The sequence below is a fragment of the Homarus americanus genome, unplaced genomic scaffold (genome assembly GCF_018991925.1).
Source record: "Homarus americanus isolate GMGI-L3 unplaced genomic scaffold, GMGI_Hamer_2.0 scaffold34921, whole genome shotgun sequence".
Lineage (NCBI taxonomy): Eukaryota > Metazoa > Arthropoda > Malacostraca > Decapoda > Nephropidae > Homarus > Homarus americanus.
This window is the reverse complement of record NW_024741901.1, coordinates 4473516-4490956: the sequence shown is the minus strand read 5'-3', so window position 1 is coordinate 4490956 and position 17441 is coordinate 4473516. Positions and strand designations below refer to the sequence as shown.

Here is a 17441-nt window from a genome sequence, read left to right as displayed (position 1 = left end):
ATCCAATATTTTATCAACAGTCTTCGTTAGTTTAACACTTGCCCACAACAAAGCTTGCAATGGATGAGAGTAAACTCGACACCCCATTTATAATTATTTTTAATCCAGCCAATTCTCCAAGACTGCTTGCAAATACTGAAAGGTTATATTTATAGAGATACATTAATTTAAATATCCATCTACAGTAATCTAGCTTACCAACTTAAATGGATTCCAGTATAATATAATATTATTATAAGTAGAGATTCCTGAGGTCACAAATTATTATTTATCCTATTTTCAGTAAACTAAACATTTATAGACTTTAAACTAGAACTTGGGGTTGCTACACATCTTTCCAATGAAATTAAATATTTTACAATGGTATAATTAAAAAATGATTAATAACTAATAATATAGTTTATGATGAAGTAGGGCCATGGATGAATACATCACTTCAGTTATAAACTAAAGATAAACAAATCATCTGTAAACCTAATCTCTCATGTCCTTCCAGGAATTGTTTTCAAAGGCCTATGAAAATGTTGGAGTGTTGTTTGCATCAATTCCTAACTTCACACAGTTTTACTCAGAAGATGTCAACAGAGGAATGGAATGCATTAGATTACTCAATGAAATAATAGGTAAGTACAGTAATAACTTAAGCTAGAAATATGGATATCATATTCGATTTGATATATGTCCTTTCTGGCACAGAGATTGTGTTAGCTTGAAGTGTGTGTGTAAATCTTTGTGTACAGTGTATACTTCACAATACAGTCTGTACAGTAAATCATAGCTGTAATAGCTAAGTGATTAAATACCGAAATTATTTCTAATTCAGTGAGTGATCATTGCCAATGCTAACCATAGTTAAGTCGCAACTGAGAATTCATGTTAATTCAATGCTTCATTTTGGATCAAGGATGTTGATAGGAGAGGGTTTATTCAGTAGTAGATTCATAAAATTAATTAATTATTATAATTAAAATTCTCATATGCCTAGAGTGTTGACATATATTAGGAAGAGTAAGATTAGTAGGGTGTATAATGGAGATGTTTGAGTAATTACAGTGAGTGGATTGAAGTGATAAGGAATGTGTGTGTTTGCTCTTGATTCCTGCCTCCCTATAACATACATGTACAGTGTGGTAAAGTGCAGTTTGAGACCACCTCTAGAAAAAAGTGAGTTTTACTGCCTTACCGTATATCTTAGAGCTAAAGCCTGACAAACTATTGTATCTATCTTTTCTAGCTGACTTTGATGAGGCACTGGATGAAGACCGCTTTACTTGCATTGAGAAAATTAAGACCATTGGCAGCACATACATGGCAGCTTCTGGACTTAACCCCACTGAAAAGGTCTGTACTTCATCATCTCCATTCTTTTTCTTGTAAAGTTTTCTAGGTGGCATATGCAAAATTTCATTCGTGTACAGTCACCCAAAAAAGTCCTGTCGCGAACCACGATTCAGACTCGTGAACCCGAAGCAGTAGACACTGATACATTATTGTGTCCATAAATGCTTCGGATTCAAGAGTCTGAATCTCGGGGTTCATGGTTCGCGACAGGACTTTTTTTGGGTGACTGTACCTCATTTATTCAACAGACTTGGCTCCATAGTTTTGAGTGTGGAGGTCCCAACATCAACACTTACATCTGACAAAGAATTAATGTTAACATATGTCTTATAACAGGCATGGGTATTGCATAAAAATACCTGACTTGATACACATTTATTATAAGTCACATAAGAAGTGTATCAAAAGCTCGTACGCATTGGCAGTTTATACCGCGTGTCTTTGCCATAAAATATTCCTTTTGTATGGTATCATTAGTTTGCATACTCAAAATCCTCCTGGAAAAGTGTTGACCGTGTAAGCTAAGGGTCACAGGTTTTCACTCTTCTCTACAATTTAGCATCTGGTTCCTTGCTTGAATATTTAGCAACTAATGAGCACATTATTGAGTGAGTTTACCAACGGTGGAATAACCTTTTGGTGAACAAGCATCTTGTCAAGGGATAATTCACAAGCTGATGATTGTTTAGAATCGACACTTCTCTGACCACCCTGCATCGTTGCAGAAGAAGGCTCACATACATAAAAGGAAATACATTGACATACAGTACAGTTATATTTGTTTGCCTTTCCTGACTATTTTGGCACACATTCTGAAACCATTTTTTTATAATAAAGGATCATATAATTGACTGACTGAAGAACATTCAGAATGAGTGTGACAGAATTAGAGAGAAATACATAGGAAGCAATGTCCCCATCACAATTGACTTAGCACCGTCAGTATACATTTGTGTGTGTGTTGGTGAGGGGATTAGTCTTTATTCAAGACATCTTCAGAGGCAACTGGATTACATGGACAGAGAGAGGCTTAAATATACAGGGTGACCTTAAAAACATGAGGTCAGGTCATAATGATGTCATCCACTAATCCCCACACCAACACACACGTGTGATTTTATCAAGATTTATCTTATCCACGTTTTCATTGTGGATCTACATGATATATATATATATACAGTATATATATGTATATATATAAATTTATTTATTTATTATGATGTCACGGTCGTCAGATTTCAAAGGAAGGGCGTCACAACTGCGTCTACCGCTCCGAGCTCCAGCATCTGTTTCTGTGTGTAGGGATCAGATCACCATTGGTCTTTTAGTAAAAAAGGGGGGGGGGCGTGAAACAGTTCCTTACCTTCCCTTACCTGGGCGAGATTCGTTTTATCTCGTACATAAGGGTCTTTCATTGCGACTTTCAAATGAGAAATAACCGCCTTTGCATTTGTTACGTGTAAGATAGGTGGACGTATAAACATATTGATACCCATGTAAAATGTACTGTATTGATATTTCTGTGTTGTAGAGAGAGGTCCAGGGTGACACTGACAACACCAATGAAAGACGAAGTGGAGAATAACTTTTTTTTTCATATATTTACTATTTAATTTAGGACGTAAAGTTAGAAGAACAAAAATTATAAAATGATGTATTTAGTTCAAGATCTCAACACGGCTGGGGCTGTATTAACTCCCATAGTTTCATTACTGATTCACTTCGGAAGGAGACAGACTATTTAAAGTGAATGCATTGTACAGTGCATAGATTTTAAATCATAATCTATGATTAAGGCCTCTGGGACATATATTTCTAAAATATTAAGGTGGGTACAACCATACAGCTAACTGGTGCTCCTTGTGTGGCGCGTCCCTCATGTTCATTGACAACTACAATCATCAGATGCTTTAATGTACAAATAATTGACCAAGACTGTGTGGCCAATGGGAGCACGTAAGTACGTTTTCAAAGACTGGTTGGGTATTAGAGGTCCATACAAAGATGTAAACAGCACTAGCATTTAGATATTATTTTTACCTCAACCTAGCAAGCTTTAAGTACTTGACCTCCTTGAGATGTACTTATGTTATAAATGAGGGATTGATCATGAAATCCCATGTTATAACTGAGCACTTATCAAATCTCCCCCCCCCCTCCCCCCTCTGGAATGCTCTAGTAACTGTAACTCTCTGGCCTTCAACTTTGTTTGGCAACTGATGTTTCACATTACATCCTTCTCAAACCGTGGTTGTGGATGGGAAGGCTTAACTAATATATTACTTACCGTAGCTATTTTACACATGTTCTGATTCAGCACCAGCTTCACATGTCAGGGGTCTTCATTATCAACCCCTCATACTGTACTGTACTTCACCTGTGTTCAGCTATAAAATGGGACTTAATAACCACTCCCTCATTTAATGCTACACCACAAACTATTATATACAGGATCCACATCATCTGTACCTCCCCTTTTTCTGTTTTATCCTTATATGCTTAACCCAATTGTGATACATTTTTAGTACCACTTGCCATCAGTCTTACTAGGCAAATTGATTAATCAGATGTTCTGTAAATCTTTATTATAAAAATACTTGTGTAGATTTAACTAAAATGTGTTTACCAAGAATATCATGGCATAGTTTTGGTCAGAATGAAAAGTATAGACGCCTCTATGTGTGTTGCTTCACAGAAACAGCCCTGTCAATCAGCCCCCTAGCCACATTGCCACTGAGCAAGGGAGGCATGGTAGGGAATAATGACACATCTGGAGGCGACTGTACATTTAAATATTACAGGAGCTTTAGTAAACAAATATCTGTCATCAGTGTAGAGTTTGAGCCATGCTAGTCATATATAAATTGAGGAATATTGTTGCAGGATGCTGAGGACAGTCACGCCCACTTGTGTGCCCTCGTAGACTTCGCTCTTGAGATGAAAGCTCGGCTTGAAGATGTGAACAAACATTCTTTCAACAACTTCAGATTGCGAGTGGGTATGTAATTCTAGTTTTGTCTAGGATGTTATTTCAAAGGACATACATCATTCATAGAAAATCAAACCGCTCCTACAATGGTGACCTATATAAAAGAATATATGGAACACATCTTAGTATATTAACGGTTTGTAAATGCATAGCCATATAACAATATATACCTAGATTTTGTCAAGGCTTTCGACAGCGTCCTAGCGTGGATCGGAGACTTTCTCCATGACTGCAAAGAGTGTGTGGTGATAAATGGTAGGAAATCGTCATGTGTACCTGTGACAAGCGGGGTGCCACAGGGCCCGTTCTTGTTTGTTTGCTTCATAAATGATATGCCAGAACGTATACACTCCTCCATACAAATGTTTGCGGACGATGCCAAGTTATTTAGACAAATTAGGGACCAAACAGACTGTGAAGAGTAACAGAAAGATCTCTGTGAGCTTCAAGAATGTTCAAAGAAATGTCTGCTAAGATTCAACGTCACGAAGTGCAAAAGGATGCACCTGGGTTGCACCAACAGTAAGAAGGCATATCACACGTCCCAACTGGACAAAAAAACTGCATTAATTGAGAAGACCTGGGTGTGTTTATTGACAATGAACTTAAGTTCTCGGGCCATTATGAGAAGAAGGTGAACCAGGCAACGCAACTAGTAGGTCTTATAAGAAGGACGTTTAGATATCTGGATGGTCCATCGCTCTTCACGATCTTCAAGAGTGAGGTGCTTCCCCGTCTGAATTACTGTCACCCCATCTGGTCCCCGAAGTATGCTGGAGACTGTCAATTGATTGAAAATGTCTAAAGGAGGGCCACCAAACTGGTGCCTGCTCTACGGAACCTCAGTTACCCAGAGACATTAGAAAGCCTGCAACTGCTAAGATTATATTACAGACGGACGAGGGGCGACCTAATCGAAGTGTATAAACATCTCGGGGCACTGTTTTGTAGAATGTACTTACCTGGAACTAGCGGAAGTCTGCCCCACAAGGGGTCACAGCTCAAGGTTGAAGAAGCCACAAGTCCAGTAAACTGTGATGGCAAACTTTTTTGGCGTGAGAGTTGTGAACTCTTGGAACAATCTGCCAGAGAGTGTTGTGACGGCACCGAGTGTGAGCTCATTCAAGACCAGACTTGACCAACACTGGAGCAGGTTCCAATACATTCAGGAGCCAGTGCATGCCCAGTACTTGCCAACAGTGTGTAACAGAGACGTGACCGACCACCCAAGCGGCTAACAAGCCGATCAGTGGCAAAAAACATAGAAGTAAAAGTAAAAGGGATTGTAGTCATCTGTTTAGGGTAAACAAAATGGCCAGGTTACCATATACTGTATCAGTTTACAATTAACTACCGTATCTCAGTGTCTTTGTTTTTGGTGTCTTCATATTGAACAAAAACATTTTTATTTACAATATACTGTATTATTATTGTGTTTAATTAATACAAATATGTAAGAGGCATCCTATATATAGGACTATAGACAGTCAAAGGCATTGCTTACAGAATTTTTTCATTGCTAATCAAAGTCTATTTCTTCCATAAACAAATCTCATTTGCCCTGCTGGGCAATATTTATGATTCTAAATAAGGCCAATTTGAATATTATTTTAATCTTAATATTTCTTAAATAATTTTTTGTTTTGCAGGCATTAGTCATGGACCATTGGTTGGAGGTGTGATCGGGGCCAAAAAGCCTGTGTTTGACGTATGGGGCAACACTGTCAATGAGGCCTCTAGAATGGATTCCACAGGTGCCAGTGATACCATCCAGATACCCAAAGAGACGGCTCAGGTTGGCTACCACCATACTTGTTGAATTATAGAAGAGGAAGGGGGTAGAAAGTAGATTAGGAATGGAGAAAGGACTAAAAAACTCCATCATCATCTCCCAACACTTACACACAGCCCCTCACTCCATTGTCATCTCCACACGCAGCCTCTAACTCCATCATCCCTCCCCACACACAGCCCTAAAACAACTATTTTCTATCCCTTATCGTGATTATGCACTTAGACTCTCTCTCCATTTATTTACACACTCAGCTTCACGAACCAACACACCCCCCCCACTCATTCCACTTACACACATGCATCTCTTCTCTTCATGGCACTGTACATAAATCCTCTCATTTTCCACCTCCACATTCAGAAACTCCAGTGCCATACAATGTTGAAAATGCGCTTTTTTTCCATCATCAAAGTTAAATAATGTTGAGTCTGACGTGCATTATGAATAAAAATATTCTTGTAATGTTAATTTGTACATTAATTCTGTTGCTGTTGTTTAAGAGAAGTTATCTTCCAGATATTAAACTTTCGAGGATTCAGGCTGCAATATCGGGGTAAAATATCGGTGAAAGGAAAGGGGGAGATGGATACTTACTTCGTGTTAGGACGAAAGTCTTCACGTCAGACGCCCTTCAGCCGCCATCCGTCCACTTATAATTCCCTTGCTGAGGTGGTTTATGGAATGTTCCAGGCACGCAAGAAGCAGACCATTAAGAGAAGTAAGTTACAACTGGGTGGGAACAAGAAAATGAAAACTAAAATTGACATCACATTATCTAATACCGACTACCAGTATATGTTGGATAGCTACTGACAGATGGGAAAGATTTTAGCATAACCAAGTGTATGGATAATGAGTGGCTTCCTCAGAGCACTCCAAAGTAAGATAATGCCCCATCAGCCTTGTATATCCATAGGGCTGAATCAGTGTCTTATGGGTTGGAAGTCCAAAACTTTATCAATTGAACCACAAAGCTTATTAGTATTATCAATTCTACCATTTAACAGCGTTCTAACTGTTTGGGTGGTCGGTGGTTCAGTGTCAGGAGAGATGCAATATTTTGCGAAATATTTCCTTTTTACATAGGACTGAATCTGTCTGGTGTACTGGTAAAAGATTAATGGGTACATAAGGTTAACTTAGAATCTGCACACAGCACAAAATTGTTAACTATGGAATTCATATGTGGCCAAAGAAAGGTGTTGTAATCTATTGTATTCCTTAAACTTTCCATTACAACATTGTCGTGGTAATTTGGTGGTTAACCTCATATATATAAAGCAGCTGATGATTATTTCCTTAGTGACACAGTAGTTTACCTTCGTGGTCTGCAAGACATTTTTGCAATTCCACAATTTTTCAAGATCTAATTTCCATTCTTTTATACTGTAATTTATTAATTTCATAACTTGTATATTCCCTTCTTTTTAGACTTAAATTTTCCTGCTTAATTTTATTTTCTCGTAATCCACCACCATGCTATCGTCACCACTCCATGACCACCACCATGCTATCCTCACCAATCCATGACTACCACCACAAGAAAATCCAAAGGTATAATTTTTTCCGCAGCATCAGAAGATTCTGAGATGCTTACACAGGTTTCCCATACTGAACCTGGTCAGTTTATGAAGACAAAGTAAAGCAACATACAGTATATGTAGTGTATTGAGGGTGTTTGTGGTACAGCAGTAACATTCGTACTTTCCACCAATATGTCCTACCTGACCCGGACACGCGTGAGAAGGGTGTTATCCAGTGTGAATCGCCGATTTCGCACCGGGAGACGCTAACCGAAAGAATTTCGGCCACAGCAAATGTAGTCACAACTGTGTACACGACTAGAGTGAGGTTGGAGACAGCATTTCCTCCCACTTGCTGCATTTAATATATCCCTACCAACACAAATACGTATCTTATATTCCTACACTACATATACACATATATCATAAAAATGTTACATGACTGACTTTTTTATTGCCATATTTTAAATCAGCCCAAAATTAATGAAGTGCAGCATATTTGATCCATGTTACCGAACCCTTGTCAACTAGTATTACAGTTAACTCGTGTAAGCATGGAAACTGACAGTGAAAAGACGATCATGGTGATGACACTGGATATACCAACCACCTTAACTGCTAGTAAACTGATAAGTGATGGAATGATAAATAAGAAAATAAATAAAATATGATGATGAGCCAGTGACTTGGTTTAAAGAAAACCAACCATTGGTTTATTGTGTTTATAGGATCTGGCGACCCTGAGTGAGAAAGCTATCCCAAGCAAAATATTACCGGTTCCTTTAGTAGCTTAGACTATTTAATAGAAAAGTACTCGTGGGTTATTTACTTAGTCATGAAATGGGATTTCATAATTCAAACCTCCATTTTTTCTTTTTTTTTTTAGGCAATACAACAGTGAAGAGGGATCGTCAGAGGAAAGTCTCGCCTTCAGAAACAGGCACATCAACTGCTCCTACTGGCCTTGGGACCCGTGACTTCACTCCAGGACTGTCTCGCAGAGGAGGCAGACTAGAGAAAACTGCATCCTCACATCACAACCTCCGTAGCTTATCTAGAGATGACCATCGACAAGAGATTGCGAGTAGAGGGCATGACGAAGCTGTGTAGCTGTGACCAGGGAGACCTTACATAGTAGATATGAATCCTACTTGGCAGCTTAAGTTAAGATCCTGTACATCATGATAGAAAGTACACAATAGGCCACAAGTAAATTTGTGCACAGGTTAGAAAAAAGCAGTTCATTCAGAATTCCAGGAAAATTATAGCCCTTTTCCAAAGCTAACCCACACAAGCGTGGAAAATGGCCGTAAAACAGATTGGAAACTGGTTGTGAAATACTGGCTAATATTGAAGCAGGTGGATAAGCTAAGGCTAATACCAAATCATGGGACTTACTTATGGCAAAAACTTATCAAACAGAAGTAAGGTGAAATACTTGTCATATAACCGAGACACTGTTAAGTACAGTGGATTCTTGATAATTCGCGCGTTAGGTGCCAGAAGACACTGTGAATTATCAAATTGATTTAAATGAAAATAATGAGTTAGGTTCCAGAGGCCAAAATGTTTTAAAACTACTTTAATAAATACTAAATATCGTACATAATACATTCCATAGAAATTACAGTAATACAGCTATTATACCAAAGGTAGTTTTATATTACATAAACAGCTTCTTCCATTCTCATAATCATCCTCTGGGTAACACCTTTAAACCAACACAGAGACTGGCTGGCTTGTCAGCTGTTCACCAAGAATTTAACACAACTGAATAACACGTAAGGGGTTGAGTGTAGGGTTTATTTTCTCAGGAAAATTCCTTATTATACAATATTTTTATTTTATTATACCACCACCAAATGAATGCAAATAATATAGGAATTATGGTGCAATTGCATACTGTAGTAATGAAGGGGCCAGCCACACATCTCTCCCTCACACAATTCATGTTTTCTTTTTTTTATATCTTTATATTATAATTGTCTCAAATTATAAAGTTTTTATCGCGAAATTTAAAAGAAATTCGTAATAGAAGTACCCGCGAATTTAAGGATAGCCTGTACAAATTTGTACTTCATGAATTATCAGGATTCCACTGTAGCACTGTTCATAGTAAATGCCATTTAGAAAGGGAACAAACTATTGGCAAATAGACAAGGCAGGACAGTACAATACCTTGACTCCCAGAAATGGTTTTGTCCCAAAACTTGGGGTATGTGTGCTGCAGAAATGCTTCCAACACAATCATAGCCTGACTGGTTGCACCGAACCAGAAATATGCCCTCATAATTTATTAGTTTGACTCCATCTACCTATTTTAACATGCTAATTGAAAATGTTTTATACACTTATTCTTATATACAGTAATCAACTTGTGCTTCTCCAGGTGATTTCGAATAGTTTGAAATGATTGCTTCCAGTAATTTGCCTACAATTGATGTGAGACTGATTGGACGGTAGTTAGAGGATAGTAATCTATCTCCCTTCTTGAAAATCGGTATTACATTCGCTATCCTCCAGGATTCTGGTACTACACCTGTTTTTAAGGACATGTTAAACAACTTTGCTAAGGGCATACTAAGCTTTTTCTTACATTCCTTTAATACTCTGGCAAATATCTCATTGGACCTGGTGACATATTAGGCTTTAGTTTGTCTATTTGCTTACTAACATCGTTACTAGTCACTACAATCTCGCTTAATTTATTTTCTTCACTATTTCTGTATAGAATCGGTGCCTCGGGTTTAAATTTTCGGTGGTGAAAACTGTTGAAAAATATTTATTCAGATTATTGCTCATTTCTCCGTCGTTATCAGTTAGCTCGCCGGTATCTGAACGTATTGGTCCAATCTGATCTCGTGTTTTGGTTTGATACATTTGGTAGAATCCTTTGGGGGTTTGTTTTCGCCTCCCCTGCTATCTTCCGTTCATAATTCCTCTTCGCTTTTCATATCTCGGTCTTAACCCTACCGTCCAATACCTTATGGTAATCTCGGAGGTAAACTTTACCATGATTTATTCTCCTACCTATAGACTTCCTTTGTCCAATAATGTTCTTTAAATAATTATTTATCCATTTAGGGTTATTGTTGTTTAATCTGAGTTTTTTGTATGGTATGTTCTGCCTTTGTGGAGTAAGTAACTCATTATTTAAATTGTCGTGGAACTCGCAACCTCAGATCTCGTTATCAGGTCATTCTCAACCGTCAGGTCTCTGGGTAGGGTGAGGTCGCCCTCTGTGGGTACATGTGTGAGGTCATGTTATTCACCCCCAAGCGAGATACCCCTTCTCTCAGCTGCCTCTTTAAACTATCAAAGTTTGCCCTTCTGAAATCTGGGACTTTAGTAGAATTTCCCTTGCGGCTGCCCTGAAATTCTAACTGGAATCTAATTTCTTTGTGATTGCTGTTAGCAAGTTCGTTTCCTACCTCGACATTACTAATGAGGTTTTCTCTGTTTGACAGAGCTAAATCGAGTATATTATTACCCCGGGTGGGTTCGGTTATATGTTGACTTAGGAAACAGTCCTGGATCGTTTCAAGAAAATCCTCTGATTCCGAGTTACCCGTAAGGTCAATCCAATCTATTTGGCTAAAGTTAAAGTCGCTTACTGTACAGACTTTGCTATGTATTGAAGCCCTGCACATTTCATCCCAAATAAGTCGCTCATTAACTCTATCAAGATTAGGAGGTCTATATATTACACCTGTGATTAATTTTTCCCTACCATCGATTAATTCCGCTCAGTTTTTATGTCCTTATTTATTTCACACTTAAGATTATCCCTGACATAGATTGCTACTCCGCCTCCTTTCTTAATCTGCCTATCGGTATGGAATAATTTGTAACCTGCAATTTGGTATTCAACAGGTAACTCACGTGAGTCTAGGTTTATCCATGTTTCGGTAAATGCTATTATATCGATTTTTTTCGGTACATACCAAGGCCCTAATATCATCCATTTTGTTTCTCATACTTCTACTGTTTGCGTAGTAGATATTTAAGTTAGTCGTGTTCTGAGTCCTCTTTTTGTCGCGTTTAGGTTTTAACTCCCTGCCTAATTTAGTTTTGTCATAATTCCTAGCATTATTGTCCTGTAACCTTTCACTTTGTTTACCCGCTCCCACTGCAGTCTCCTCCACCCCCGTGCTCATATGTTCCCCTAGCAGTTTAAAGACTTCGACATCTTTTGAACTGCCCTCTTGAGAGACCCAGCCAGGGTTGCCACCCCATCCCTAGCATAAAGATCCCTTCTGCCATAGAAGTTGCCCCAGTTGTCAATGAATGGGACTGATATTGACTTGCAATATCTGTCAAGACGGCAGTTGACACCAACTGCCCTTGACAACCATTCATTGCCAACTCTCCTTCTAGGCAAGACACCACATATGATAGGGATCCCTCCCTTAGTCCTAATACGTTCTATAGCTGTCTTGAACTTGTCAAGATGCTTCTCACTCCTACACCGGCCAATATCATTGCCTCCTGCACTGAGGCAGATAATTGGTTTGTTCCCATTACCAGACAAGATATTGTCCATCCTGTCAACTATATCCTCCACCCCAGCTCCTGGCAAACACACCCTCATCCTATTTTTATTTTTACCACAAAAAGCTCTGTCCAGGTATACCGTACCTGAGAATCGCCAACAATTAGGTTTCCGTACCTTCCTTGTCAGCCTTGTCCCTGACTATGCTAACGTCCAATTCGTATATCAAAGGACTGAAAGAGTTGGTACACTTAGCTGTGGATGTCGTATCCTTGGTGGGTTTTTTTACCACCAGTTTGGTCGTCCCTCTCCTCACAACCTCCCATTTGCCTGAGTTTTCGTCAGACAGGGGGCTTTCCTTGTCTAATTTATTCCTTCATCCTCGCTATCTCTTCCTTTAATTTCAAGTTTTCTTCTTTGACCTTCCCTAACTCGGCCCTCAGAAGGGCACAGCCCTGTTCACAAGTAGCACTAGCCATTACTGACAATTGATCCACGGGAGCTAAGCCGCTGTGACCTTTCCTCTAGTGAGGTCAGAAGACAACTAACAAGCATCGGTGAAGAGGTTAAAGTAAACTTAAGTGTGAAAGTACTATATGTACAGTGTTGTGTATAGCAGAGTGGACTGTGTATGCCCACTGTAGGCTTGTGTGTAGAGGCGTATGTATAGTGTAGAGCGCGTGTACAACCCCTCCTTCATGGAGGGAGGGGACAGTGACAGTAACATCTACTACAAAAGATGGTAGGCCATCCTGTATTATCATAACACCATTTGGCCTACAAGCCTGCATCACAAGCTCGTTTTGAGCTTAACACAATTACTTAAGGTATTAGATGTTTGGACTCAAATTCTAGAACAAGGCGGAAATATCGACAATATGTATTCCTAGATTTTGCCAAGGTTTTTGACAGTGTACCCCATGAAAGGCTGAGAATTAAACTGGAAGGGTACAGGAGTCGAGGAAGTGTCCTAGCGTGGATCAGAGACTTTCTGCATGACCGCAAACAGTGTGTGGTGGTAAATGGTACAAAATCACCATGTGTACCTGTGACTAGCTGGGTACCACAGGGCAGTGTATTGGGCCCATTGTTGTTTGCTTCATTCATGACAAGCCAGAAGCTATACACTCCTCCATACAAATGTTTGTGGATGATGAGCCAAGTTGTTTAGGGAAATAAAGAACCAAACAGGCTGTGAAGAGCTGCAGAAAGATCTCTTATGAGCGTCATCAATGGTCGAGGAAATGGCTGCTAAAATTCAACATCACGAAGTGCAAAAAGTTGCACCTGGGTCGCACCAAGAGAAAGGAGGCGTATCATATGTCCCAACAGGATGAAGAGATTGCATTAATTGAGACCGAATGTGAAAAGGATTTGGGTGTGTATGTCGACAATGAACTTAGGTTCTCAGGCCATTGTGAGAAGAAGGTGAATCAAGCAACGAAACTAGTGGGTCTTATAAGAAGGTCGTTTTGATATCTGGATGGTCCGTCACTCGTCACGATCTTCAAGAGTGAGATGCTTCCCTGTCTGGAGTACTGTCACCCCGTCTGGTCCCCGAGGTATGCTATATGGACTGTCAATTGATTGAAAATGTCCAAAGGATTGGTGCCTGCTCTACGGAACCTCAGCTACCCCTAGAGATTAGAACGCTTGCAAATGCCTAGCTTATACTACAGACGGGCGAGGAGCGACCTAATCGAAGTGTTTAAACATCTCGGGGGGGGCACTACTAGGTCGAATGTACATGCCTGGAGATGGCGGACGTCTGCCCCACTACGGGTGAGGGCAATTTTTTTCTGAGTGAGAGTTGTGAACTCTTGGAACAATATACCGGAGAGTGTTGTGACGTCACCGAGTGTGAGCTCATTCAAGACCAGACTTGACCAACAGTGGTGTAGGTTTCGATATATTCAGGAGCCAGTGCATGCACAGTATCTGCCAACAGTACGTATCAGAGACGTGACCGACTGCCCAAGCGGCTAGCGAGCTGATCAGTGGCAATCACCGGTTGCACAAATTTTCCGTAACGTGTGTGTGTGTAGCTGGCTTAATTTGCTTTGATTTTATTTACAATCCAACCAGTGTTTTATATGCCACAAAATGCAGTACTTAGCACTTTTTGATAAGTCAAATTAATAGAAATTAAAAAAAAACTGAAAACTTTCGTAAAATATTTAACACACAGTGAACAAAAAACTTGTCAAATAGAGGTGAACCATTTGCTCATCTGCATCAAGCATTCCAAAGAACAATGGCATGGTGCTCCATGCAAGAGTTATTTTTGTTCATTTAAACTCATAGCGTCAGTATTAAGTACAGTATGCATGGTGACCAAGTGAGTACAGTGCTTGCCCCCTGCCCTATGGGATGCTGGTTCGATCCCCGGGGCATTCTCAGTCCACCAAGCTGTAATTAGGTAAACAAATTTACAGTTTGGGAGAAGTGTAGGTGGTCAAGTACATTGCCAGCCGTGCATGCATACTGAAGGCATAGTGTGTTGTAGCCTCACTGTCTCTAATGGGAAGTCATTGCCTATGGAACCTACTTTCATTTTCACTTGTGCTACTCTAAAAAAAAATATCCCACGGTCATACCCCTTCCTTCCCACCCAACACACAATTCCTTTATAATGCCTACAACTTCTTATGTTTATGCACCTGCTCCTTGTATTGGCAAAACCAATTATACTGTAGGTTTTGTTGAAATATGCCACTTATAACTTTGAAATTATGTTTAATTTGGGTTCCTATGGTTAGTGGTACCTGCTTCATATCAATGTATTTTGTATATGTTAATTTGTGTTCGTGGTCTTTGGGCTCATACATACAGTATACTGCACATGCTGCATAAACCAAGGATCACTCCACCCATGTTATGAGTGTGTCTCATTACCTCACAAGATCATTAAGTTTTCTGCAGTAAATCAGTGCTAAGAGTATGCAGACTAATATTTGTATTGTGTAAAGTATGTTTGAGTTATGAAACCATTTTTGGGACAAATAAGGCACTGTACTGAGAGTAAGAAGAGGACAGTGTAACAAAGGGCAGTCCAGTCAATTAATATTTTACATGTTTGCTCGGGTAAGTGCAAGGGCATTTATACACAGTATCCTTTATGCTATGAAATAGGGAACAGGATACAAAATATAGCCAAAATGATGATTAATGACAATCAGAATGGTTTTGTACTGTACTTCAGTGTTAAATGAAGTAAATGATATGATGTGATTTAACAGATATTTTCCAGGAAATATTACAACAAAATATAGAAAAAAGGTACCCATAGCATATAACAACTCTAAAATAGCACATAGTGAAGTGTAGGATGAGAGACGTGACAAAAAAAAGAATGCCGAAAAAAGTTATATAATTTAACTATAAATTATGAGATAGTGTAATAACAATCATTAAGATTTCACAGTGTAGTCAGGATCATCAAGAGTTCATAGATAAAGCAGAACGACTTGCTTTTTTTATTTTTTTTTATTCATACCTGCATACTGTACTCTTTGCAGTATATTGTTTAATTCTGACATACAATATAAGCACTTGCTATATGATTGCTGGAAATGACAAATTTAAGCCACCCATTAATGATTAATCGAACCCAAAACCACTGTCTTGCTGGAACAACACACCAGTTATCATACTACAGCTCACACTCCCATTACTCTCACTGATAACAGGCGGGAGGGGAGATATTTACCATACTACATATACAAATTAACATACCATATATGTTGTGACATAGAAAACATGTTTTTTTTATAGCCTGACCTCCATTGCCAGGTAGTTGCGCTGGGGGTTGACTATAGGATTTCCATTCCCTCTTTGTCATAGCAATTTTCCTCATAAGAAGGAAGCAAGAAGCATTAGTTGACCAAACTATGTAAACAGAACCTTGCTCTGTGGTTTAATGCAACCATCTTTGTTAATAAGAACAGTTTTATGTATTTATGAGGGATTTTCGTAGTTGAATTGTATGTTAAATCTTAAGGAGGGTGTGCAAGGTCAGTTAGTGTAAAAAATTTTGCTATCAATGAATCTTGAATTACCCTTATTCTGAAGCAAATCTAAGATACCCCGCAGAATTACGTTAGTGAATATACCTATGGGGTATTAAAACAACAAGGTAGCTACAGGACTTTTGCACCAATAGGACCAACTTCACTCATGACTGCAGGGTTCAAAATCACTTTACTGGTACTTAATTAACTCTAATAAGAAGAGTTGCAATGAACGAGTGTGCGTGAATTAACAAGAGGAGTTGCAATGAGCGAGTGTTCTATAAGTGTGCGTGAATTTTAACTTCTCTTTATTTCCCATTTTTCTATGGCACAACACAAATGGCATGCCAATAAATGCAAAGATTAGCAAAAAAACAAACAAGCGCTAACCAATATATACAGTACCTACATTCACACACACACATACAAAGTCATTCATTAACTGTGCATTACAAAAATTTAGAGTTATTATAGCACACTGACAACTAATCTTCTAAAGTGCCAAATTATTAATCTTACACACACATACACATCAAGGAAAAACAGTGTTCTGCTATGGCAAATTCCAAGCTTCCTGTGATATTCAGATAATATTAGTATCAATATATTGTAAGGAGCAATTACAGGACATTTCAGATTTTTTCTCATTAAAATGCCATATGTGGATGTGATATTGTATCAGTGATAACTGTAAGCAGTTTGAAGAATGCCAGTAATTTAATGAGATGCCATTTATCAATTGTCCTGTATAGTGTATGTAAATAGCTCTTGACACTGTAAGAAACTAATTATCACAACAACCTGTATGTAGATTCTTGCAGTATCAAGTTTTTATGCAGTGATGTGGTAGTAGGTAAGAAGTATATTTTTATTTATAAATGTTTAAAGTGTCCTGTATGTAATTTGGGTAGAAGTTGTTGGAGTTATTACAGTCCACGTTCATCATTGCACTTTATTACCGTATAAGCATTATGAATATTAACAACTACAGTATAAAAACTTGAATATCCACCTCTAACCAAGATTACCAGCAGTAGTTGTAATTTGGAGGTAACGAGTACAGATATAATGAAATTTTGGGAAGTTCATTGACTCTGTAATTAATAGACACACATATGTTCTTATACAGAAAAAAATCACAGAATATAGGGACCCCTGATTTTAGGAATAGGGTTGCCAGTTTGTAATTAGAGGAGTTATCAATTTTATACACATGTAGTATTTAGCATAGCACTAAAATAATGAAGATAACGTTTTGTAGTTTGGTTAGACAGAATCATCGTCATATTTGTGC

General features: G+C 38.6%; 1 protein-coding gene across 1 annotated transcript in view; it reads left to right on the top strand.

Annotated features, from left to right (window-relative positions):
• LOC121876217 (adenylyl cyclase 78C-like) overlaps window positions 1–10137 on the top strand; it is a 120921-nt gene extending 110784 nt beyond the window's left edge. Inside the window, exons 17-22 of the mRNA XM_042381204.1 lie at window positions 497–623; window positions 1235–1341; window positions 4225–4339; window positions 5980–6125; window positions 6639–6840; window positions 8532–10137. Of these exons, the coding sequence (XP_042237138.1) occupies window positions 497–623; window positions 1235–1341; window positions 4225–4339; window positions 5980–6125; window positions 6639–6840; window positions 8532–8755 (921 nt within the window). The 3' untranslated portion in view covers window positions 8756–10137. The remainder of the gene's footprint in view (window positions 1–496; window positions 624–1234; window positions 1342–4224; window positions 4340–5979; window positions 6126–6638; window positions 6841–8531) is intronic.
• The last annotated feature ends 7304 nt before the right edge of the window (window positions 10138–17441 follow it).